This window comes from Lepisma saccharinum, chromosome 1, assembly GCF_977018435.1.
Source record: "Lepisma saccharinum chromosome 1, izLepSacc3.1, whole genome shotgun sequence".
Classification (NCBI taxonomy): Eukaryota; Metazoa; Arthropoda; class Insecta; order Zygentoma; family Lepismatidae; genus Lepisma; species Lepisma saccharinum.
Window position 1 is genome coordinate 47,598,266 of NC_139229.1, and position 27,597 is coordinate 47,625,862.

The 27,597-nt window shown below is 37.8% G+C and overlaps 1 protein-coding gene across 1 annotated transcript; it reads right to left on the reverse strand.

The window, feature by feature from the left end:
• Window positions 1-27,150, reverse strand: LOC145979455 (neither inactivation nor afterpotential protein G-like). Its single transcript, XM_083112401.1, has 9 exons — window positions 27,120-27,150; window positions 23,349-23,551; window positions 19,947-20,381; window positions 15,860-16,036; window positions 14,166-14,316; window positions 12,543-12,667; window positions 11,538-11,721; window positions 6,428-6,656; window positions 1-151 (listed from the first exon to the last, which is right to left on the reverse strand). The coding sequence occupies exons 1-9, from the start codon at window positions 27,148-27,150 to the stop codon at window positions 1-3; spliced, it is 1,686 nt and encodes a 561-aa protein (XP_082968527.1).
• Window positions 27,151-27,597: the final 447 nt, after the last annotated feature.

Sequence of the window (27,597 nt, forward strand, 5' to 3'; positions counted from 1 at the left end):
TCATTTGGAGTCTCCTTTTCTTGCATAGAATGTGTTGATGAGGTGTGCAGCCTTCTCTGCAAATGCAACCACGACAGAATTAGGCGCTCCTGACACTGGCGTTGGCATGATGCTTGCATCCACCACTCGTAGATTGCTAACAGTCTTCACTCTGAAAATATATACAATAAAATAAATACAGGGTGCCCAGGCTAGAGGTATACAAAAATACACACATATATTTTAGCATCTGTAAAGTTTAGTCACTTTCTTGTCCCGATTCTGTACAAAGTAACTCAGACAATGTTTATGTACGCTGGCACACCTCAATTTGGTCACCATTTGTAGCTCGACGGATATCCAAACTACTCACGCTCGTGCCTAATGTTGACCAGCATTTGAGGCGTTATTAGCGCAAATTATCCAAATCGTGAACTTTCCTCTTGTACACAACATCTCTAATGAAGCCCCATGCAAGAAGGTCTAATGGTGACAAATCTGGCGATCTCGGTGGCCAGGAAGTTTCTGCGCATGCATGACTCAACAGCACCATTGATCGTACAAGTGAACTCTGAAATCTTGGAAAGATGGTCTATCGACTGAGCTTCTCTACGAGACAATATAAGGAGTAGTTTTCGCATTATAAGCAGTTATTTTTGTATACCTCTAGCCCGGACTCCCTGTATATGCTTAACTGATGTGAAGTGGTTCTATAAGAAATATATATACATATACATACATATATACATACTACATACATATATTTATGGGTCAAACTTATTTTCTGATTTAAGGGTATTATGGGACGCACACCATTAAATTGTTTCACTTGTGCTGATACTTAAGTGTATGTTGATGAATTTAAGAGATGTCCCAAAGACAATAAAGTTTATGAATGTAATACTCCATTTATGCGGCATATCACACTTTGTCGATGTCAGCCAAAAGGATAACATTTAATTGCCCTACATCAGCCAAAACATTTTTTATTGCTTGTTGTCATGGAGATTTTGTCTTAAAATTCAAAGTATTACAACTAATAATTGAAACAATATGACAAGAAGATAATATCGAATATGATTAGAAACACAGGAATCTCCTGAGCTAATCAGTTCATTGAAAGGAAATTTTACATTAACTTCACTTGAACGATAGTAATTTACTACCTGTAAAAAGAGCTGCTTTTGTCCTTATTCCTTAGTCAAGGAATTACTGCGTTTCTTTATTAATTTTGCACCACGCTTTGCTGCATCAATCGCGGAAAGACATGATGGCTGGGTGTATGTGTGTGTTTCCTGCTATCAGGATAACAATTTAAATGTAAGCTGAACCTTAGCATGTCGAGGAAAATTTATAGCAAGTAACGAATTGACTTCCCACCACAGGAGCTCCTCATGAGCTTCTAACCAACAGATAGGGAACGGTCACAGATATGGTGGTTACGGTTAGCCAAATAAGCAGCTCCGGAGCATGAAAGATGGATCCTTGGCCAGACCATGCAAAAACAATCCAGTGGCGGCGCTGTGGTATGGCGAAGAATTGCCACCATTAAATAACTACTCCTCCCGATACCTTATAGGTAGAGGATGGACCCTTAAAGGCTGAGTCCGGGTTCGAATCCTGGCCTGGGCATGGATGTTTGTGAGTGTCCATTCATCAATTTCATCATATCATCCCTCGTTCCCATCTTCGGAAATTAACCAAAAGTGGCACAAAAAGCGAAGTAAAATAAAGCAAATCAAATCAAAGGCTGAGGCCCGCTTTAGACAGAAGCATTTCCTTTAACATTTTTGCTAGCATAAATGATACGTAAATGCTTCCAAAAAAACTTATAGTACTTTACACGAAAGTATTTCATGGAAGATTTCGGTGCTTTTGCGATTACAGTGTATAATATACAGCACGAAAGGCACGTCGAGTTACACCATCTATGGTGAGTGCACGGTGTTTACAATTGAAACAACTAACATATTCTTCCATGGGTGTGCAGTAAATGCTATAAAGTATGTATTTAAGCAGCGCCATTGATTTATATACCTGATACCAGTGGCGGCGATTAGGGAGCCGGGGGGGGGGGCTGCCCCACTTTTTTTGCCACTTCTGTCCCTGCACTATGCTAAACCTTATATACCAAGGGAAAGTAAACTGTCCTTGCCCCCCCCCCCACCGCCAAGTTTTGGAACCCAATCGCCGCCACTGCCTGATACCTTTTCATAGAAAACGTTATTCCTCTCGGTTGAATGGTTATCGGCTTTTAAAAATGCGAAGTGATACATTGTTTACAACTTACGTACGTACATCTGCACTCGTGGCCTCCCCGATGGCGCAGTGATAGCGTCTTGGCATTGTAATCAAGGGGTCCCGGGTTCGATACCCGGTGGAGGCACATAGTGGTTCGGATCCCACTTTAAACTGCAGGTTAAGACCCAATTTGCCTTTCTGTGCATAAAGCGGTCTTAAAACACCAACTCAATAAATTTGCACTCGTGACTTAGAGGTCGCTTCTGATTGGTTATGCTACGAAAAATGCTACAGAAATATGACCGATCCTATCCTTGAGAAATACCATGATATTTGGAATGCCATAAGATTTTTCACTTTACACGGTAGCATTTTGGTCGTGGCGTAAATGTTAAGAAAAGTGCTAAGGAAAATGTTTCCACCTAAAGGGGGTCTAAGAGAAGGAAACCCAGACAGAAAAATAATGCGTTAGCAGAGGCAACGAGAGGCAGCCCTTCCACTGGTATAGGGTGCTGCGGGCTTATCATCTTCACACTTGAAAGTGTGGGAATAAAAGCATGTTAAGAGAGCAAACCAGATGCATGATAAACAGGACGAACTGTCGAGGTCATGGTATACTGAGTTTTGGAACTTGGAATGTAAGAGTTCTAACATAAGATAATTGTGAGTTAGTTACGAAGATCAAGGAAACGCAAGTAAAATGTTTAGCAGCAGAAACTGAAAAGAAGACCTCAACTATGACACCTGGTCTTAGACTATGGAGGAAGGGAGAAGACTAGGCTCACTTTTGACGTCTTCACGTTCCGATCCCAACGATAGTCAGGTTGCAAACTTATAGAAATTCAAGTTGCCAACTTCTAAGAATCCAGGTTGCCAACTCCTAAGAATTCAGGTTGCCAACTCCTAAAAATTCAGGTTGCCAACTCCTAAGAATTCAGGTTGCCAACTTCAGAATCACAATTATCTTCTTTTTGAAATCAGGTTAATTCACTGTTTCTAATCGATTTTTCTTCATTATTTTACTTTCTAGGCTTTAGGCTTCGCGTAGGTAGCCTGGAATATACGCTCCTGAGTGAAGAAGATACGAAAGAACGTGGAGAAGCAGGTGTAGCATGCATGATACATGACGACAGAAAATAAAATGTATGGGTTCGAAAGTTTTCAGCTAAAGAATATTGTTCGTAAATATAGCCGAACAAAACGAACAGATAACATTACTAATTACAGATTACAAGAAAATAACAGGTTTATGAAACATTACAAAGAAAAGAATAGAAATAGTAGATGAACAAATCAATTTGTTAGGAGATGTGAATTTTGGAGTTGGAAATAAAGTGAAGGATGCCAAGAAATAATAGGACAATATGGGGAAGATATTATCAAAAATAATAAAGTTTGTTAGAATTTCGCTTAACGAATGAGTTAGTCATTGTAAACACTATGTTTCTACATAAATGTACACATAGTTACACAATAGCCTCTCTGTGCATAAAATGGACTTAAAATAGGGTGACCAGACATACTCTTTTTAAGAGTATTATACTCTTTTAGAGGTTCATATACTTTATACTCTTTTCAATTTGCAAAAATTTTCAAATATACTCTTTTCAATTTGCAAAAATTCTCAAATATACTCTTTTCCTTGCTATTTAATTTCATTCATTAATTTACGCGTAAAAATGCGTTAAAACCCACAGAACGGAAAACGACAAGATGTCAAGAAACTGAGGTATTTACTCCTTGACTCAAGAATTTCCTATGAACAATTTCAAGAGTCATTTTCATATTCCATCAACAAGCAAAACATATTTCAAATTCATTGAAATTTAATGATAATTATATTTTTGACACTTACTGTGCAATTTCAAAATCTGTTGAAAAACCTGAAGATTGGGGGGGGGGGGGAAAGAAAAGAAACAATGTTTGGTAAGTGGAGGTCAGTGTACAAAGATTTAGTACAGGCTGGGTCAATTTTAAAAGTGATTATGCCTCTTATAAAATTCTTGTTTACTCTGCCTGGTATAAATGTTGATTGTGTGTTATGAAAACTTATTGGCGAGAGGAAAAAAGTACACTCCTGGTGTCAACACTCGAACAAGTAATGAAAGCGAAATTCAATGTGGACATGTATAGACTATACTCTTTTTGGTCAACAAGTATCTGGTCACCCTACTTAAAACAACAAATCAACAACATAGTTACACAAGAGAAGAGCCACGTAGGAATTATAATTCCATTACAAATTATATAATAGTGTAAAGAAATTTGTGACAGATGCAAGAGTTAAGAGAGGACCGGAAATAAATAGTAACCACAATGAAGGAAGTGTTCACAGAGAATAAAGAAGAAACGTGTAGAATTAAGAACGAGATAAGAAGAAAGAGGGAGGATGAACAGAATAAAGGAACTCATATGGAAAGGAGGAACAAAGGATACAACTAAAAGAATAAGATACGTATTTAAACAAGTGGAAAAATACTAGAAGATGAATTCGAGAAGTAAAAGCTTGCGAGACGGAAGGGAATTTGGTTAATGCAGATATCCAAACTTCATAAACGGCTACTATTCCTTGTAGAATGTTCTTGTGGTACAGGTCAGGTAACGTCATTGGAAGTAGGACATCAAATTTCAATACTAGCAGCATCTAGAAGAACCACAAGAAACTTGGAAGGATAGTATAGAAGACGTCCTCAGAGAAAGAAATGCCAATTTCGAACAGGCACAGAGGATGGCAAAATAGCGAAGAATAGAACTCCCTGGAACAAATTCACTTCAATCTTATTATGACACTACGTATTTCACATTCTGCCCCTGAGAAACATTTCTTATTATTGTTGTTTGAGTCATGAGAATTTCAAGGAGTAAAAAGTGCCTTGACCCCGGGTCCATGACTTCTTGAATCAGAAGTGGTAGAGTGCACTAACAAGCAGACCAGATGTCCTCTTTAACCCGGACATGTCCTCTTCTGTGTGTCTTAAAAATGGTTCGAAAAATGAGGAAATGTCATCTTTTTCTTTAGGTAGGCTATAGACAACTGCTTCAATTTCAAGATCCGTAACAAAATTTTATATTTGTAAATGCTTGTTAATATTGTTTCCGTGTTCAATTTCAACGTAAGGAAATACAACACTCTCAGTTGCAAGCGCAAAGACAAACTTTCCTTCCAACAAAGAAAAATTGTTCGATGTTTACAATGTTATTTAATAATTTACATATAAAAACCACATTAGATATTTTGATGTATGATATGTTTGTAACATGTATATGCAATAGCCTAAGTGTAAGTTTAAGAATTAATATTTGGAGAATATTGATACACCACACAACAATTCAGAGTCTAGTCTTGTGTTCTTATTTTAATAATTATTGAAATACCAAATGTTTAAATAAAAGGTGATGGAAAAACTACATATATAAATTTGAATTGCAAATTATGCAATACAGGGTGTCTCATAAGTAATAGCGCAAACTGACACAGGTGAAAGTACACGATAATAGAAGCAAAAAAGTCTCAGTAAACATGGGTCTGCAATCGAGCCGTTTTCGAGATAATCGCGAATGTGTGATTACAAGCAGCCATTGACTTCATTGTTTGTAAACGTCGTCCTAGTTGGAAAAATACTAAAAACGTCTGCGAATGTGTGGTAACAAGCCGTCACTGATTGCATTTTGTAAACACCGCTTGCTTTACTCCTTGCGCGTTCCGAGGTTTGCTCTTTTTTACAAAACAGAACATTTCCGAGAGGTGGTGTTTGTAATCAAACAGGATGGATACAATCAGTACAGATAATTATAGTACATGCTTGTGAGCAATTCCGAAATGAACCGGGGGTGTTCGAAAGCATTTTACCAACTAGGACGACGTTTACAAACAATGAAATCAGTGGCGGTTTGTAATCACACATTCGCGATTATCTCGAAAACGGCTCGTTTGGAGACCCATGTTTACTGAGACTTTTTGCTTCTATTATCCTGTACTTTCACCTGTGTCAGTTTGCGCTATTACTTTTGAGACACCCTATATATGTTGAGCCGAAACACTGCACTAATATTTCGTATTATTTTCTCGCTATGCAATTAAGAGAGTTGTCGAGTAGTGTTAGTAGCATTCATGTAAGATATTTTTGTGAGATATAAAAATATCCTCTTCTTTAAAGTTTGTTATCGGTAACCTTATCTTAAGGTAATCCTTAAAATGTAGTCGAACCTTAGATCCCAGTCTACCACATTGGTTTCGTCTTCTGGATCCCCCATTTTGCATGTTCCTCCTGGGTGGTAGCCAGTTATGGCAGCTGTTCGGACCAGGCATTCCAGGTCTGAGAAAGTAGAGCCCTTTCCCATCTTTTCCTCACATTCTTTGAACTTCGGGATGTAGAACTCTGCCCCTAGTCGTTTGAATGCTTCCGAAGATCCCAATTTCACTGCTATTTTCAGAGCTGAAATGAAACGAAATCTACAAAAAGCTTTCGATAGTTACATCATAGAGAATATCATCAGAGCCTCTACGCACTGTGCGAATTAAGCTTCTTGCTTTCGGGAGGTGGGGGTGCCCACTCAGTGGTGTATCTGTGATTACATTTTGGGGGAAGGTGCCCACTCAGTGGTGTATTTACGATTACATTTTGGGAGGGGGGTTGCAAATTTGTATACATATTAGCAGTCAGTAAACTAAACTGTTACCTTGCGGTTCTAACCTAGGTTATTAAATTGCATGATGACATTTCCACATAACTTAGAAACAAACACATGCTACATATATTTATTTTCTAAGAAAACCCAAACTCATGCACAAAAAGAGCCATCGAACTAATAACACCGAAAACTTGAACAAGTTGCCAAGTTCAAACGTAACGCCTGTCTAATTTACATACATGTTTTCTTGTGAACACTTTAATACTTGTAAAACACCAGCACTATGCCACGAAAACTTAATTTGAAAACCAGGGTTGTTAAAGGTCCAGGAATTTTAAATAAATTCAATTCCGGTCCAGGAGGGAAGATCAGCAAGCGTAAATGGGTTCTGGACCGTAAAGAACCTTTTTATCTGTAAGGTATTTCAATTCGGTCCAGGAACCTTTTTACCAAATCAATTTAAATACGATCTAGGAACATTTTTACTGGCTGAATTTAAATACGGTCCAGGAACCCTTTTTCAATGAAACAAGACGCAAATTGGACCGAATTTAAATTGTGTGAGAAAAAAGGTTCAGGTCCCGCAACGGAACCCAATAGAACCCATTGGAATTTATGGGTTCGTGGACCTTTAACAATCCTGTGAACCTCCTGTGTCTTGGCTCGGTGAGTTGTACAGTTGCAGAATGGTGTACCTCTTTTATCCACAAGGCTGAATCATTTTCGGCAGAAAAATCTTTTATGACTGGATCATTAATGAACACGAATGATTTTTCCATTGTGTTTGTTAAATAGTTAAGAAATGGTATCCTATATGCTTTCAATTTTCTTTGAAGGGGATGAAAACATCCCGTCAGGGATAAAAATAATTATCTTTTACAGGGGAAAAATTCTTCTGGGGGGGGGGTAAATCCCGCCATCCACCCGTTAATTCTTACACTGCCTCAACGTCACAACAAAATGTCGTAAATGGACCGAACAGTTGCTGTCAATCGGAGGAATCTTGTTTAGAAAGATGCTTGAATAGAACATCGTAAAACGTAGACTATCAGATCTTCTCTGGATATTGACACGGCTAGTTCTGGAAGAGTTTCAGAGCAATCCCTGAAGTTGGGAGTGAGACGTTAGCTCTCGAAAGCTCGGAAGCCTACCCGGAAATCATCTGGTTGATATCCTGAGAAAACTTCTTCATCATGTTTCTTGGTAGTCAAGGTTAATGCCAAAGTGCGAGAGAAAAAAGTGGCAAAGAGTGGGGCATCCCAAATCGTCACTATTCATTATCATAAACCTTCACCACCTCCTTCGGGAACGCCACTGTACTGGGTAACATATTTTTTTTATATAAAATTGTTAGTACAGAAATTATTTTAATCGTGACACATACACTATCACCACTCATCTAGACATATGATTGATTGATTAATTTGCTTTATTTTACTTCACTTTTGTGCCACTATTGACTAATTTGCGAAGATGGGGATGAGTGATGATATGATGAAATTGATGAATGCACACTCACAGACATCCCGGATTCGAACCCGGAACCCTTGCGTCGTAGTACGCTGTGCTAACCGCTCCGCCACGGTGGCCGGCCTCTAGACATTGAATCTTCGGATAATGTAAGAATAAAGAGTGACCAACCCCATCGTTTGACATCTATAACCAAATCTTCAATGAACATATGGCGTAGAAAAAAAGGTAACCGGCCTACACACACGACTTTTATTTGACAGTAACCGCCGTTTGGCTTCTCCGGGGCTCACCTAGCCTCAAATCAATTACATTACCTCTGGGTAACCCTGGAGGATAAAGGCAACCGGAGTGTGGTGCTGATCACATCGCCTCTAAAATGGCAGAGATAGAGAATGTGTGGGGCCCTACCCCCCACACCCCCTAAATGTACCTTCATGGGACGGTCCTATATGCACAGGGAACTTTATCTTTACCTTTTTTAAAGAACAAGACCCACAATCGCAAAAGACTGTGGGAAAAAACGTAAACAAAAATTTTAATATACGTAGTTATGCTAAGAAAGTCACTGAAACTAACTTTAGTTTCTGAATTGAATTCTCAAATTACGATTGAAATTCAAATTTCGAATAACTTTTATTACTTCCTTGTTTCATATAACCTTCGGGGAATTAAATGTTACGAATTTATTTTACTGCATTGAACGTCTAATTCATGGCATGAATTTCATGCTTTCAATATAACAGAGTTTGCGTTCATTTTATTTTATGCTTCCGAAGAATGCTATGTAATTTGAAGGGAAACAACAGAGGGTGTGCCGTATGTAAGTTCAGTGCTGCCATCTCTTATGAATTAGCGTTACTATTTGCTCCCTGAAGAGGAAGTCGATTGTAACTGCCATGCAGCGATAAAATACAGGAAACGCTTGCGTCACGGAAATCACAATAATAACTGATCACAGAAAACAGATACATTACACTTTCCCGGTTATCTGTCCGGATTGAAATTACACCAACCACAGTTGAGCAACTCATCGTAGAATTTCACAGTTCGCAACTTCACAAAGACGGATCCGTGTATGCATTGCTTCGTGCGAATGGCATCCTAGTCTCCGCTATGCGTTGAACTTCAACAGTTGAAGTTTGACATATATAAATGTATTTATGAAGTAAGGAGAAATAAAGAAAATACTTAATCAGCGATATCTGGAGATCATTCACTAAACATATCAACTGAGTAATAATATGCAAACGAAAGTTTTCCTCTGAAACATTCACAAGATAAACAACGCTGATGACATAATTTTTGGCATTTCTTACAGACTAATATGATATTTAACAGACTTTTCGCTAATATCCACTGGAGGGAAAATATCTCTCAAATCGGAAGTACACCTTGAATCAAAAGCAAGTAGGATTTAGAGGGAATTCAAAGTGTTCTGGTATGATACGTGCAGAGGCGTGCACAGGCTAGTTAATTTGGGGTGCCTTAAGGGGAGTTTCAATTGTCTATCTGAGCAATAACAGCTCTGTGCTCTGGGACACCCTGTAGTTTTCGACCTACATGACCAAGCACCAAGAAGGTGTGATACATGTAACACATGTAACAAAGCAATAACAATCACAGAACTCAAAGAAACTTGCTCTTCCTACAATACAAATAACAATCATAAAAAAATCACATAAAATCACAGTTCAAAAGGGCTGAGACTAGCAAGAAGTAATCACAGTTTAACCTACAGTCACAAAATAACAGTTTTTCGATCAATATTTTAATGTTAAAGGATCTATTCATTTACTTCGCTTTTCTGCAATTTTTGGAGGCAGATAGAATTTGAATTTGAATTTGAATTAAAATATTTGGGTGCGTCAGCACTTTGGCTCTTTCGCACCCGTCACACTATACGGGGTCCAGCCCCTTATCATAACAAAAATAAAAGCGTGTCTGAAAACTAAAATTTCCTTACCTTGGTTAAAAGCTGAGGCTAAAAAGGGCGCTCTGCACAAATAAGGACAAAACACAGGACGACACAGAATTATACTGGCCATGGGGCCAGTCGCCAGAGCCTCGTTAGTCTGCAGTCCAGGGTGTACTACGTGAAAGTGAGGTTGACTATTGGGTGCACTACGTGGAAGGAACAGCCCTTACACCCCGAGGCAGATAGGATGAAATATATGGACAATCACAAACACACGGGGACAGAACACAAATCTCAGAGAGGATTAGTCTGGTTAGTATACAAAATGCAGTCCAGGTTCTACTACATGGAAGACAGGTTGGCATTTGCGTGTCTTTGGACACCACAACCCGTAATGCAAGAGCATGATAGCGTCTAATATGACATTTTTTACATTAGTGTTTTTTTGCGAACATGTGTATTAGATATACAAAAAAGAACATCGAATTGGGAGAAATCATTTTGAGGTTTGATGTTACAAATAGACAAAAGTATCAACAGACTAATTTTGAAAATTGTTTTAAGGTTTAGCCGGCCTCTTTGGAGGAGTGGTTAGCACGTCGCGCTACGACGCCAGGGGTCCCGGGTTCGAATCCCGACTTTGGCATGGATGCTTGTGAGCAGGGTTACCCATCCCTCCCAGGGCCGTGGACGCATCCCCCCCCAAAAAATTGTTCATCACAACCTCCCCTTCATACACACATAAATATAGTTTGAAAAAAAAAACACAGAGATTGCTTTTTGTTTTAACGTCGATAATTTGATTTTTTAATTAAATTTTCGAAATTCGTAAGCTTTACACCAGAGGCGGCAACTTGAAATACATTTGGGGGGCAAGGTTGGCATAAACAATATTATATATATGTAAATATACATAATATCTGTCCCTCTCGGTGAATTTTTTGGGGGGGGGCAGAAGGTCCCATCTAATAACCAGAACTATAAATAAATAACAAGTCAATCAAACGAAACGATCCCCCTATTTTTGTGTGAAGATATGGTAACTAAACTATAAAATTTTGTCCCCTCTAAAAATTCCCATGACGCGAGCGCGTCATGAATCCCCCCCTCCCTGTGGGCGGGCACCCCCGTTCGTGAGTGTCCATTCATCTTTTTCATCACATCATCCCCATCTCGCAAATTAGCCAAAAGTGGCACAAAAAGCGAAGTAAAATAAAGCAAATTAATCAATGTCTTAAGGTTTACAGAAAAGTGACATTTTCTTATTCTGCTTGCAACATATACCTATTTATCCTACCTTCTATCATGCAAGAAATGTCATCAGGATGGGCGAGATACTGTGGATCAATGACTGGAATCCCCTGTGCATCATTGTTAATGAGCTTAATGGAACCTCTGCTTTTGGGTTTCAAGCATGATGACAGCAGAACAAACCCATGTTCCGAGTTGGTGTTGTAATTTGGAAATATGGAACGAAATACCTAAAAAGCGAAGAGCAAAGAGACATATTTTTTAGCTATTACAATTAATTAGGAATTCTTAGTATAGTATTCACATAATACATACTTCCAATTAAATCTTTAAATATGCTTGGTAATGTAACCCGTTTGTCGAACTTGTGCTTACTCTCGGATTAGAAATTATAGATACTCGAGTTTAGACTGTAATGAAAAAGTAACCAGTAGACCTACAAAAATAAGAGTTACATCAAAATTTAACTAATTTAATTCTGCGATAATCTATGCTAACCAAATTGCAAACGATCGCTCTTCTTTAAATTCTATAAATCCAAACACTGTTTGTCCGATCGTGATGAAATTTTAGTATGTTGCAGGAACAAAGGTTCTAAATCCAAATCTTAATTTTCAGATTTTTAAAATTTGTCAAAAAACCGTTATCATTAATTTTGCGAAACACCATTTTCTTAGATTTATATTAAGTAACTGTTGATCCCTTGTACAGTCACGGACACTGCTGGGTTGTAACGATTCCACTGAAAGTCAATGCATTCATTACAACACGGCAGTGTCCATGACTGTACATACGTACATAATTCTGCTGATGACCTACATTGTGTTATAGTAACATTAACGTGTTCTTTATTGCAGCATATTCATGTTTTCTCTCACCTCTTGCGGGCTTCCCAGATGGCATGGTTGCCTTGTAATCAAGGGTTTCCGGGTTCGATACCCGGTGGAAGCTCATAGTGGTTCGGATCCAACTTTAAACTGTCCAGTGCCGATTAGCATTACTGTGCATAAAGTGGATTTGAAGCAGCAAATCAATCAACCAACCAACTCACCTCCTGCTTGAAATTTGCAATTGCACTGAAGGCATCCTCGTCCGTGGAGCCCATTCCGAACAGCAAGAGACCAGTGGCAGGAGCAACATGTCCCAGTCCAAGCACACCGGATGATGATAAAGGGCCTGAAAATATTGGCATATTAAAACCCTCCGCAATCCAGTTTAATATATTAACTCGACGAACGAACCGTATTGGTTCGTCTCTGTGCGTGGAAGCTAAACAATTAAATTCAACAATCGATATATTTTCAACTTTCAAATACGTCATAAATTAATCAAGCAGTCAATTATAAATTTGATGAGGTGAATGATTTTCAATTTTGCGATATAATATTATCGATTAACTCAACAATTTGTGTTTGTAGAGAACAATTGAAAAAAATTGTTATGTAAGGTAGGTGAACAGAAAAGGGACCTAGTTAAGCTTCTAGGGCAATTTACAAATCTCTAATGATAGATAAATTTCTGGAATTAAAAGAAATAACTTCTGTAACTAATTAACAACGTGCACCAAATGGATAGCTATTTTGTAACATTGCTTGTAACTTTTTTTTTTAAAAAAGGAAGAATTACAAAACTGTTACATCTGTTCCCAAGGTGGCCCATGGGTCCCAAAAGTGGCCTGTCCGAAAGGTGCCTGACCGTACTTGAAGAGAGCATCCTCCGAGTATGATCTTATTTTTCACCTCCTCTCTCCCCCATGCCGATACGTGATGAACGGCATTGGGAGTGTCACTATTCATCTTAGCGACTCCGAAAACTATAGATTCCACAATAATATCGGTCGTTTTCGATTATTTTTACATGGCACACTCTTCTCACCCCACCCCCACTCCTAGGGGTGCCAGGGGTGTCTTACCGCCACAGTATTTCTTTCCAGATTGCAAGTGATATGTGTACCATGTTTCGTTGAAATCGCTCCAGGCATTCGAGAGTTATGCCGGAACAAACACACACACATACATTTTTTATATATTAGAATAAATCGCATAACGAGTAGGCTACTAATCTGTGTTATAAGAGTTGTTCAAAGTTGTTCAAGCGCTATCTCGGCCCAGAGCCAAAACGAACGCACTGTATTATTAGAAATACATATTAAGCCGGCCTCAGTGGTTCGAATGTCGGCCTAGGGATCGGTGTTTATGAGTGTTCCTTCATTGATTCCATTATATCGTCACTCGTCTTTATAGTCGCGATTACTCAAACGTGGTAGAGAAGCGAAGAGGATTAACAAAAATCAAATCAAATCATATCAATCCATTAATAGGTCAATCAACAAGGGAAAAAATCAGTGAAAGCTTGAACAAATTTCATTATCTTTCTAAAATGGTTCTTAACATATTCATTTTAAACCCAGGAATAATGGCGCCCAAAATAAGTTTTTTGCAAATTATCTTCCTTGGAAAGCATTTTACAGCAAAAGAGGTTTAGATAAAAAATAATGCACATAAAATACTCTACAAAAAATGTTCTGTACATTTGTCTTCTAGGATGCGTCGTTTTGGTGCTAGATGAGCGAGAAATTTAACGTTTCTTGCCGTACCGTTTTGCAAGAGCAGAACTCACGTCTTTTACATGTACATGATGTTTTGTAGTATTTCTCTTATAAGAGGAATCTTACCTTCGCTCAGAACCAAATAATCCAAAATCGTGCGGAAGCTCTTCAGTTGATTCATAGTGAAGCTAGCTGGTTCTTTGATGGTGAAATACAGAGGCACATTGAGATGATCGTGGAGGTTCTTCCCCACGGGCAGGTCAGCCACTACAGGGATCTTAAAAAAATAATTAAAGTTCATGGAAGTTGAGTTTTTGTAAAGAACACACGATTTATTGAACCAATTTGTAACATGTATTCTGAATGCCGCAGAATAAACTTTCGAAAGTGTAAATTTTTGTACTTTGTTTTCGAAGTGTCGCTTCATCAATTTCATCATAGTATCAATCATCCTCATCTTCACGATTGGCTAAAAGTGGAAAAAGGCAGAGTAAAATAAACCAAGTCAAACCAAAGTACAAATGTTGGCAGCTGTGGTAGGTTAGATATAATGTGGGGGTTGAAGAATACAGGACATAGGCAAATAGGGAATTTGAATTTGAATTTGAATTTTATTTTTCTTCCGTTGACCCTTGTTTAAAAGGGCATGGAAAACGTCAAGATACATAATGAAATAATAATTAGTTAAGTACATTATAACAAAAAGAAGAAACATTGTGTAATACATTACATCACTACACCAAAGCAAAAATGAAAAAATACACTTCATTACACTACAATAAAAATAAGAAACACATTATCATTGTTGCATGATTGAAATAACAATACAATTAAAATACATATTTTTTAGTACATTGGCCTTGTACGTATTGTCTTGTTCCATGAATTCTCCGATACTGTAGAGAGCTCTATCTGTCAAATATTTTTTTATTGTTTGTATTTGTTTATCTTTTGGAGATATCAGTTTTATGTCATGAGGCAGCTGGTTGTAGAATATTTTTCCGGCATTCATTGGTGATTGTTTTGAGATATTGAGTCTGTGTTGGTTCTGGTAATAATTATCTTTCCCCCTTGTATTGTTGTTGTGTAATTGGTTATTTTTAGTCATGCTTCCAGTATTTCAGTGGCACTGAAAACATTAGGCTTAAACCTGTAGTCTGTAGCTAAATGGTGTAGAAAATTTGAAGGAACTTGGATGACAAGAGATGTGTGGAACTTATTTGATCCAGCTTCATTGTGAATTTAACCTACCAGTAGAACAACTACAGAAGGTTCTCACATTGTCCGACAGCAATGTTTGGGGTATTAAGTGGATGGGTGCACAGAAACTATTTAGTTAACAAGCAAGAAAAAATGCTTCAATTTGTAGGGTAGGCTACTTTAAATATGCATAAAAAGTTTGGTTTAAGCCGTTAACATGGTTACTTACTTATATTTGGTATTTTGATTCTTCCAAGCTAAAAGGTTCAAAGAAGCTGAAGTTTATGTTGATTTGCCATACTTTGGTACACAGGAATTTATTGAGCTTGACAAATCTTCCTGTCTCTAAATTGATAAGCTTCAGTAAAGTAGAAATGGACTATCATAACATATTTTCTCTGCAAGGTATCTGTCTACAACAAGATCAAATTTTAAATAGCCTAAGTAAGCAAGTAGCCTAAAGTGATTCGTTTGCCAGCCCACTATTTTTTTATTGCACGACCAGTCACTACTGGTTCTCATGGATTGTTCACGATTTTTTTTGTTTTTAGAACGACAGAAATACTAAAACGGTGTGTCTCGCAATACTTCAATTGCACAAGAAAAGTTGAAGAACTTACACCGAGCTCTTGGAGATGTTCACGAGGTCCAATTCCTGATAATAGCAGCAACTTTGCAGACTCCACTGCCCCTGCACAAACCACCACTTCCTTCCTTCCTATTACCAAACGTCTTTGTGCCTCATGCAGTATCTCTACTCCGACAGATCTCATTGGAATGCCTTCTGAAAATACAATCTGAGGAGCAGGACAAAGTGACGTTCCTACCATTAGTATATAATCTATTAAATACAGTTACATTTCTTTTAAGGCACGCACACATTCAAATATGGATCAAATGTACTCTGCTGTTGATGATCTTCCCTTGAGATTCATGTACAGTTATCAGTTCTTTGTTATTTAACTTCAGCGCAGAACATCCGTACTGCTTATGTCAACTTTATGTTTAAGTTGAGCTTAACTCACGAATGGTTTATGTGATTTTGCAAAATAATAATATTAATAATGTATAAGTTTATGCTATGTATAAACTTAATGAAAAACTATAATATATACAGCGTGTTTGAAAAAGAACTCCCTAGTTTTAATGTGTCCTAGAATCTGTACAAAGTGACATACAGTATTCTAGTTTGTGGTGTTTGATTCATCAACTCTCCAAGTTTGGCACCCTTGCAGTTGGTAGGTCTGCTTGACCTTGAGACGGCACCAGTGCTGTGTTTTTCCTTTGTTCCCTCAGTTCAGTTCCGGCGTTTGTGTAGTGCAGAGCAACTCAGCAACAATGTGTACTCCGCAACAGAAAGCGCAGTGTGTTATTTGGTTTGTGAAAACTGAGTCAGTCAGTGCAACGTAATTTTAGACGTCAGTATGGTGGTGAACCACCTACAGCAAAAACTATCCGTCATTGCCTAAAGTCTTTCAAGGAAACCGGTATTGTTTTAAAAGGTAAATCACCAGGTAGACCGAGAACTTCCGAAGATGTTGTTGAACAGATCCGTGTTTCGTGTGTTCGGAGCCCGAAGAAGTCATTGGCCAGACGTAGTCTACAATTAGGAGTGCCTAAAGGTACAGTGTATGATGTTCGTAAAAGACTAAAGTTGCGCGCCTACAAATTGCAACTGTTACATGAAGTGAAACCTACTGATAAAATCCAAAGGTATGAGTTTGCTGTTGACTTTCTACACAGAATTGATGATGATGACAATTTTTTACCAAACATTCTCTTTTCTGACGAGGCTACATTTCATGTCAGTGGAACAGTTAATCGTCATAATTGTAGAATTTGGGGGGCAGAGCATCCACATGAAGTTATTCAGCATCAACGTGACTCTCCCAAACTTAATGTCTGGTGCGGTTTGATGGAAGATCGTGTGGTTGGTTCTTTCATTTTTGTAGAAAACACAATAAACGGGGACGTTTACCATGACATGTTGGCAGAGTAGGTCTTTCCCCAAATGGACGATATTGAGGCGGAAAAGGGGCTTGTGTTTTTCCAACAAGATGGCGCCCCACCTCATGACAGTAAACAGGTGCGTGCGGTTCTTAACACTCGCTTTCCAGGAAGGTGAATAGGCAGGGCTGGCCCAATAACTTGGCCACCACGAAGCCCAGACTTAACCCCACTGGACTTTTTCTTTTGGGGCCACATAAAAAATGTTGTGTACAGTGATAGGATCAGAGACATCAATCATTTACGGGAAAGAATCGTCGCTGCGGTTGGGACAGTTACACCTGAAATGTTGGTGAATACGTGGCGAGAAGTGGAATATCGTCTCGACGTGTGCAGGGCAACAAATGGATCCCACGTTGAGGTGTACTAACATTGAACAAAACTTTAAGGAATCCTCTTTCATGATATGTACTCATTGATGTAAGTTTTCATTAGTTTCCCTATTAAATTTATACTTAAAACTAGGAAGTTCTTTTTCAAACACCCTGTATTTTGGGCCTCCGCTATGGCGCAGTGGTAGTGTCCTCACTTTGTAATCAAGGAGTCCCGGGTTCATTGAGTGATTGATTGAGTTAGTGTTTAAAGTCCACTTTATGCACAGTAAGGCTAATCGGGACTGGATCTACAGTTTAAAGTGAGATCCGAACCACTGTGTGCATCAAACTGGGGACCCCTTGATTACAAGGCGACGACACTACCACTGCGCCATTGGGGAGGCAGGGTCCCGGGTTCAATACCTTATGGAGGCACATAGTGGTTTGGATCAAACTTTAAACTATACGTCCAGTCCCGATTAGCCTATATGTGCATAAAGTGGACTTAAAACAACAATTCAATCCAATCCAATATAATATAGCCTACCTTTGAATTAGCTAATAGGAATCGTCTCATTTTATTTAGACGTAGTTTTATTGTATCTATAGGTATTTTTACTATATAGGGTAGCAAGCCCTTACTTGTATTAATAATTAACTAAATGAAATATTGCATGGTTTAAGCCGGACCCTGTGGCCGAGTGGTTAGCACATCGCGATGCGACGGCAAGGGTCCCGGGTTCGAATCCCGCTCGGACTTGGTTGCTTGTGAATGTCTATTCATCAATTTCACCATTTCATCACTCATCCCCATCTTCGCAAATTAGCCAACAGGCACAAAACGCGAAGTAAAATAAACTAAATCAATCAATCAATCATGGTTTAAATGTAACCCTATTAAGACAATAAGTAATAATGATAATAATAATAATAATAATAATAATAATAAATGCTTGACATTGAGATAGGAATAAACACTTCATCGCGTTTGAGATTCAAGACATGAATATATATTTACTCTAATGGTATATACGTGTAAAGAGTTACAATATCATTAATTAGGCTTAGGTACTGTGTACTACCAGACTGCAACCAACAAAACAACAATTCTCTAAACCATTTACATTAAATAATAAGTCTAATTTAATTTACCCCAAACACATTAAAAGGAAATTACACAAAATGTATGGTTCGTATTTTTATCTGTCTATAGCCAATAGACGTGGGTTGGCAACACGCACAGATGAAGTATTATCGAAAATCAAATCCAAACTTATTGAACAAAGATAGAGTTATGTAATTTTCACCCTTTCGAATCTGCCACAACTTTCAATAATTAAATGCCTGACATATGATCAGCGAGCATAGCAAAGTTCAACGCTTGGTCAACGAACGCTTCGAAAATTTACTGAAGGATCAAACTACTAGTTTATGTTTTTACATTTAATTAAGTCATTATTTGGGTTATTCTCAAAAAGAGGGGTAGAAACCTTGTCCGGCAGTCATAAAAAATGTTTCAAAAATATTTACACTTTTTTTCAGTAGGAGTTAATTTAGTTTTAGTTGCAAGATTCATCAGCTGTTTTTCGTCCAGAAATAATTTTTCCTTTTTTCAGAATTTTACACAGAACATGTAGATTTTCTAATCCGTGGACTAATCCGTCCGCAATCAAAATTTATGGATGTAGATTATTTTAATAGCTTTTCCTTTACACAAGTTAAGTTTTTATATATTGCAATTCACTAATTAATTATCTTAGAACCTCCTATGGACATCAAAAAATAATTTTATGAAAATTCTAGTTGGGTAAAATATGAAAATATAATATCCCAGGGAAAATGTGCACTCCGTGGAAGCTGGTGAAAAGGTCCTATAAAAATGCATAGAGTGCAACACTGTCCACTCCACATCGGGAAATTGGAGGGAATAGAAGCATTTGTGATTTCAAGGGACAGTTGGAGGAGCTTGTCTCGCTCTTGTATGAGATTTTTGGAATTAAGTTTTGATATCCGAACTTTGTCGAGATCACATGTTCACTCCGTGGACAAGCTTCTTGGTATCATGTCAAGAAAGGGACCTAGGAAGGGAAAAAGAGGAATGTTGGCTGAAAAACTAGTCAATAAAGGGTCCAGAAAGGATAATGTTTTTAAAAAAGGGAATGTGGGCTGAAAATGGTAAAAAAGGGAAAACAGAAGCATACGATTTTGTTTGGTGGCACCGGTGTTATTTATTTATACTGTTGTTGAAAAATAATAATAATAAAAATCCCTTTAAAATCCGGGCTCTGCTTATCACTATTTATCCTCATCTTCGCAATTAACCAAAAGTGGCATAAAAGCGAAGTAAAATAAATCAACAAATCAAATCCATTGCTAAAGTCCTTACCTTTGTCACAAGCGTGTTTGGAAGCACGTGAAGATTCGAGCGTCCGATGGCTTCTGATAAATAACCATGGAATGTACTCCAGCGTTGGCCGTTGTGAATTGTGCTCTCAGCCTCCTGGAAACTAGAGTTTTTATGTGTGAAGCCTATCTCCATTCCTGCTTCAATGAAGGCGCGCGCGAGTTTATATTCTGCAGAGTTGATTCTGGTTATTCTTAGTCGAGGAGCGGAATGTTGCTTGTTTGCAAAATCTTCGTCAGCCTCAGAAGTAACTTCTAAACCGCGCATTGCTTTGTTCAAGAAGAACTCCAAGTCTTTGAAGCTCCATGCTTCACCCTTCTCCCACGATTCAAAATCCGAAGGCATTCCAACTTGGTGCACCATATAGTTCATCATTCCACTGCCACCTAATCCACGCCCTCGTGGCCAGAAGGATATCTGAAACAATCTAAGAGTAAGGCTGTGTCCGAAAGGTACGAAGTACAGACTTGAAGTATGGTCTTGACGGAAGTGACGTCACCTAGTGCAGTTCAAATGCGCCAAGTACACAAGCAATCGAGACCATAGCTCGGAGCACGGAACGTTGCAGACTTGATCACGTGATTTCTGCCCTCGTTGTTCATTTGTTTAAAATCACGGAGGTAGAAAGCCAGCGACACAGGTTAAATATACGTTATAGGCCAGCAAGTTGTTGGTTGAAGTTTTTCTAAGGTGTGGAAATGCATGTACAAGAACATATGAAAATGCTCTGTGATTTGTATGGTGAAAAACAAGTGTTTCAAACGCGGGGAAAACAACGTGTCCTCAGTTTGGCCTACTGAGGCTGGTATTTGGCGCTGCAGTCGAAATGCATTTCGAAAGACTTTCACTTCCATTCCACGACTTCAAGACCGCACTGCAAGACCATTTTCGGAGGATGCTTGCTACAAATACGGTCTTGCACCAGGGGCGTAACGACACTCATGGGGGGTCCCGAAGCAGACTACTCTAGCGAGGCTTCCCTCAGTTTAGTTACTACTATTATAGTGGCTGGATCTACAAATACGAAAAATGTGTAATTTTAGCATATGTGGTGTAAGCAAATATAATTATCTTTATTAAGATTAAAGATGTGTTTGCTAGATACGAATAGTACAAAATAACTAATAAAATAGATGCTGTGAAATAATTCTTTACTCATTAACAAATTAAGATTGATTAATTATAATGCTTACAATAGATGAATTTATTATCATTTACGCAAAAGCATCGGTTACTTTGTTAAATTTGATATTTTAGCTCTGTCATTTTCAGTTGAAAGTAAAGCCATATCGACCACTAAGACGTTCCTCGCCCAGGGTATTGAATAAATTAGTCTTCTTATAATTTTAAATTTAGGAGACGATCTCTCTGCCCTTGCTACTGTGAGAGAAACAGTAAGGTAATAGATTGATTGAATTGGTGTTTTAAGTCCACTTTATGCACAGTAAGGCTAATCGGGACTGGACCTACAGTTTAAAGTGGGATCCGAACCACTATGTGCCTCCATCGGGTATCGAACCCGGGATCCCTAGATTACAAGGCAACGACGCTACCACTACGCCATCGGGGAGGCCCCAGTACGGTAATAGAACAAGCTGCGCGTACATCAGGGAAACTGGAAGTCAATGAACTATGTTGATTCACAAATAGATGAGCAAGCTCTTTCACATCATTCATGACTTTTATCTTTAGTTTGAAAGAACTTTTGATAATATTTGTGACTCAAATAAAGGTTGGGAAATGTTTCTGCAATTTTCTCAGGTTCTTTTGCGAAGTTCAGTTTCTATAGATATTGACAAAAATAAGGTTGCAGAGGCGTGCCAAAGGGATGCTTGATGGGGGGTTATAACACCCCCCTTTGGCCAAGTATTTCTAAAAAAGAATAACACCCAAGGCAGAAAAAGAAGGTAAAATGAGGGTTGAATACGGAAAAAGTATACGTAACCACGCCAATGGAAGGTTGTATCACTTTATATGTGCCTACAACCGCTTTCATGCATTTAAGACGATTGTCCAGTTGTGAGCAAATTGTGTCGTGTCAATCATCAAGTAAAATATTGATACGTTGAACCAACTCTCTCGGTCGGCAAGTAAGTCTTTCGACAGAGTTTGTCATAATAGGTCGTTATCTTTTTGATTGTTTTGTCAGAAAATTCACTTGAAATCCTCCTAATTGGCTCATATTTTCATCGTTTCAACAAGTGATTCAAATGATCCCCGAAGCTCAGTCATTTCTCAGAGACCCTTCCGTAAGAGGTCATATGCAGCCATATCAAGAGTGTCTGCTTGTAATGACTAATGGCTTACAAGTGATTTTCATCTACTCTAAGACTTTACATTGAACGGTCAATAATAAAATCAAAGTTTAGATTCCATTTTCACCTCAAGGCCAATAACACCAGTTCTTTCATTTGGCTTCCAGCTTGTTACTATTATATAAGAAATAATTCTCCAAACATCAAAAAGCATATCATTAGGAGTATCCACATAACTTCTGAACTTCCTGCCCGCCGTGTTGTATTAAGTGTTTTGAGACTTGGGTTGGACTTATTTCTTATTCAAGATTTTAACTCTTGCCATCGCAAAATACAGTTACCTTAAAATTATAGACATTCTGAACTCTTACAAACAAAACAGTGTTCTTTTCCTGTTACCTTCAACAGCATTAAGAACCAAATTTAAATTACGACTAACGTAATTATGATGTGCAAGTTGTTCGGTTCTTTTTATAACGTACACCGATTTCCCGGCCAGAGTTATCATTCTTACTTAATTATTTTAAAATTTTACCCCACTGACATTTTTTGCTTAGCATAGTAGGAAATCGTAGTATAATTACTGCAGACCTGAAACTATACGTAAGCGCCATATTAGGACCTCCTACGTCACTATATTCTGCCTGCAGCACCCTGTCTAACAAAACCATAAGTCAGGGAAATCCATTACAGTCTCCTGGCTTTTTGGGGCCCCTTTTCCTCGGGGAACCCAGCGTATTACGCCCCTGTCTTGCACCTTTCGGACGAGGCCTAAGTTTGTCAACGACATTTAACATACGTACCTAACAGAGTTCACTGAGTGGTGATGTATATGAACATAAAGTGGACTTAAAACAAGAATTCAAATCTCAAAAACAAAGAAACAGACTGGTAACAGACCCCGGAAACCTTTGGGTCTTTGCTAACCACGGAGTTGACCAAAACTTATCTGAGTAAGAAAGTAAATGTATGATTATGCTCCGAGAAAAATTTATTAAAATTGATAAAAATATATTATGTGCAGAGAATAGAATACCACATGCTATGCGTCCTGAAGAAATTCAAGAAAATTATCCAGTCATAAAAAATGAAAATTCCACCATAGGTAGTTAAGATGAGAGTTACTTACTCCATTCTTTAACCCCCACGATGAGTTGGTCTGAGGGACCGTGCGGTACTGCCAATCATTTTCGGTCCCTTGCAGGATTGGAGCGGCCATGGGTACTCTGGACAACCAACCGAAGTCTCCCCCAGCTTCGATCAAGATAACTTTGTTTGAAGTATTTTCACTCAGCCTGTGAGCCAGAACACATCCAGCAGTGCCCGCTCCAACTGAAACGAAAGAAAAAACTAATTCTAACTTTTAGATTATATTGATGTTAAGAATTTTATTAAAAAGACATGCACACATATTGGAAATTAATATTAACCGCGAGGAAATGCTGTCAGCCTATTTGTCACTTCAGTATTTGCTTCAGGAGAGATTCAGGTGTTAACAGAAAATTGATCTGTTTTCTGAATTCCCCATCACCCCATAAGACTGGTCGACATTAGGAAAAAAATCGGATGTTTTCAAAGCAATAGGTGATTTTGAAAGTATTATGAATATTGATCACGAAAATTGCATCCACGTTTTCCAATCACATCGGAATTTTTAACAATTTCACAATCAAGATTCTCATATTCGCTATCACATTACATGAATTACAGAACTCCCTTCCTCCCAAAAATAAATAAATTTATACAAGGAAAAATTCGGTTGTTTCCCAACCAATACGTGATTCTGGAAGCATTATGAATATTAATCACGGAAATGGCAATCTTTTTTCCCCTTCACGTCAGGATTTTTCACAATTTCACAATCAAAATTCTCATATTCGCCATTACGTTACATTTATTACATGGCACAACATAATAAATTTATGCAAGGAAAATTCAGTTTATTTTAAACCAATATGTGATTCTATAAAGTATTTCGAATGCTGATCACGTAAATGACATCCATTTCTTCCCATCACATCAGGATTTTTCCTTAGGTCAGGAGTTTACCCCCACGTCACCAATCCACCATATTAGCTATAACATTGAGTTTTGAACATTTTGTGAAGGAAAATGTTATGAGAGATTTCGAAAATAAAACTTACATAACCAAACTGTTAAGTGAACGTGGATTAAATGTTTACAATTAAATGTTTATTTAACAGTTAAAAATTGGAGAACTTGTATTTTAAAAAATCAATCTATAACCACCATCTAAACAGAGCAATCTATTGGCGAAACAATGGATATTCAAATTTTATTGTGAAATTAAGGTGATTAATACATTGCTGTTAACTAAAAAAAATAGACATGTTGGATAAAAATTGATTCAATTTTTGGAATCAGCATGCCAGGGGTGCCCATCTCCCCTCAAGGTCAATGGCGAATCCACCCCAAAATCATGTCATTCGTTTTCCCCAAATCATATTATTCGCGCCCTCAAATCATATCGTAATCCCCACAAAGAATTTAATTACGACAGCGTGTCTACCGAAAGTAACTTTTTCTTAGCTTTACTGCACACTATACTTGATCTGCCCCTTCTCCCTGTACAGAGATACCCATCACTCAAGACCGCCCCTAAAATCGTTCACCATAACCGAGAATATCGTTTGTCTTGTAATGCAGCTACTTCACATTCACCTCAGTAAAGCACCAAACATGCATTCTCGCAACACGCGAAGCGAGCAAGAACATTTTTACATCCATTTCAAAAATATTAATTTAATGGGGTGTCAATACTTTCTTAAGATCCTGAGATATTTAGTCTTTTCCAGCCTCTCTTTTAGCACGTTCTGTGTAGAAAACGTGTGGATACCATATCCCTAAATACAGTCTACAAAATTTAATGTTCGAACTCTCCCTCCACTACAGAAATCCCTATTTAACACTTTATAAAGAGCTTCCTATCGCCCCTTTAAATGTAATACTCAATCCTACCACCAAAATTTCCATTACTGTTGATTTTGAAGACTGGATATTGCCTCCTCCAAAAAATTAATTCTCAGTATCCACACAAGAATTTCTGCAACAGTCTAAGAAAATAGTAATACACAAGAATTGAATATCCCCCTCAATTTAATATAAGACCTAGAATTGGATACTGCCCCCCCCCCCAAAGTTTAATTCAGAATCCCCCATAGAACTCATGTGTCAATTATGGCCTAATATGTAAGAGTTGGATTAAATATGGTACATTTAAGGTGTAAAATTTTTACATATATTTTGGATAAATGTATAAATGTTGAATTTTATATTATTTGAAGGGAAAAAATTCCCCTAAAAATCTCGATGGCGCAGCCTGCGCCATAATCCCCTGTGGGCACCCTTGCAGTATTCTGAAATTATTCAGACAACAATCATCTGCGAGACATACAAACCCATAAACCTTCCCTTGTGCAGTCGCAAGTTTCTTGTGATAACCATCATTAGATATTCTTGCCATTGTACCCAATCAACCAATTTCACAGAAACAGGGTCGTTGTATTAGTACTTCACATTGCAGAACCCATGAGTAAACAGTATTGTTTACTTCATCAATGACGTTTTCCGACTCTGAACATCATGATGATGAGAGCGATGCGGGCGACTTGACATTTTCTCACATCACTGAGGTCGAGGCAAAAACCACACAAATATGATTTTAGTAACTGCGATACCAGTTCGTCCTTCTGCTCCACGGTCAAAGTAGTTTACCCCCTTTTTTATCAGGGATTTGTCCTGGCCACTCTGTATTCTTCTTTGGAGATACGAATAAGGAACGCCAAACAGCTCTGCGTCATGTCATTGGTTCCTACCTTCCCTAAATGCCTTAATCTGCATGTCCCCCTAATTTCACAAAGTTGACGATTTGTTTGTATATTTTCTCATTTGTAGGAGACAAATTAAATTTAGAAGCCTCTTTCATGGCAAATGGGCATGTCGTGTGTTGACCCAATTCATCCGATTTTCGTGACCCTATTCGCCCAAAAGTGCAAAATGTTTTGGTTCATAGTTGGATACACTGTATCGACGACAAAGATGATGGTAAATCTTATAATCTCTTCTACGACAACTAAATACCATTATGCACAAATGGTCTTTAAAATATCGCATGTAGTACAGCACAACACTAATAAATACACATAGCCGTTTCTAAACACAGTTTTCCTCGTCTACTTACATTTGCCACGAGTATTATCTGTAGTTTTTAGTAGCTCCAAATACACTACTTCTTGGTAGCTTCTACGTTCAACAGATACTACAAATCCTAAACTTCACTGCCATTTCCTTCAGTGTAGGGAGAGAGAATTTCAAAATTGACCCAATTCACCCTGTGACAAGATTCACCTTAAGTTACCGAATAAGAAGGTAGTAATCTTAAGTTTGTTTAACGTCGCTTTGGACTTCGTCAGTTATTCGTAAGAAATTCACCCAACTCTAATGGTCACACTGGGACATGTAGTTATTGCGCGAATATGGAGTATATTTTGGGAAATGTTATGGAAATAAAAATATGTACAATATAAGTCAAAACGTAATATATGTACAAATATGGAAAATAAAAACGGAATTTTTCGAGTCTACATGCCATGATACGCGAAGATAATACAAAATATAACTGATTTCTGCTTCATACATAAATATGTATTTACTTATAAATCCGTTTCCTGGTCATAAGCAAATAAAAGAACAGCCCGTTTGCAGTTCATACCTACAATATGTTCCACGATTTATAGATAATTATCTATAACTATAGCTTATTACCTAATTTACAGTTATTTTAAAGTAACATATACTGTAACTTAGTTACTTTCAAGCAGAGTAACCGTAACTTTAACTCAGTTACTTTTGAAAGTAACTCTACATAGACTGCGCTTACCTATAATGAAGTCATACGAGGCGTTTGGCATGTGAATAATTCCTGGTCTGAAAAGAAACCATTCGAAAAGCAGGGCGAGTATTGCACCAGAAACAGCGAAGAGCCCTAGTGAAAATATGGCAACTGAAAAACAAATTTAAAAATTAGTTAAGCCAAATCAATATAGCTATTAATATTTATTAAACTGCAGAGAAGTTGCTGAAAATCCTTAATACAGCATCCAGCAGCGATTTCGTAAATAAAACATTGTATACACAGAAAAGTAAACAATAAGAAATAAAGAAATAAAATCTACATAAAAAAGTCTGTATGCATATATGCACTAGAATGCATTTAATTTTATCAACATTAATTTCGTTATATCTCAGTAAAATTTGACTTTTTATCCATGAGATATGGAATAAAATTGAAACAAACACGACTTTTAACAAAAAAAAGTCACACAATATGACATATTCCACAGATTATATAATTCGTA

Coding starts and splice junctions, on each gene's coding strand:
- LOC145979455 (XM_083112401.1), bottom strand. CDS start 27,150: ATGCCAAACGCCTCGTATGACTTCATTATAG. Junction 12,668..14,165: donor TTATTTGGTTCTGAGCGAAG/GTAAGATTCCTC, acceptor CAATATTTTCAG/GCCCTTTATCATCATCCGGT. Junction 6,657..11,537: donor CATTTCTTGCATGATAGAAG/GTAGGATAAATA, acceptor GTTTCATTTCAG/CTCTGAAAATAGCAGTGAAA.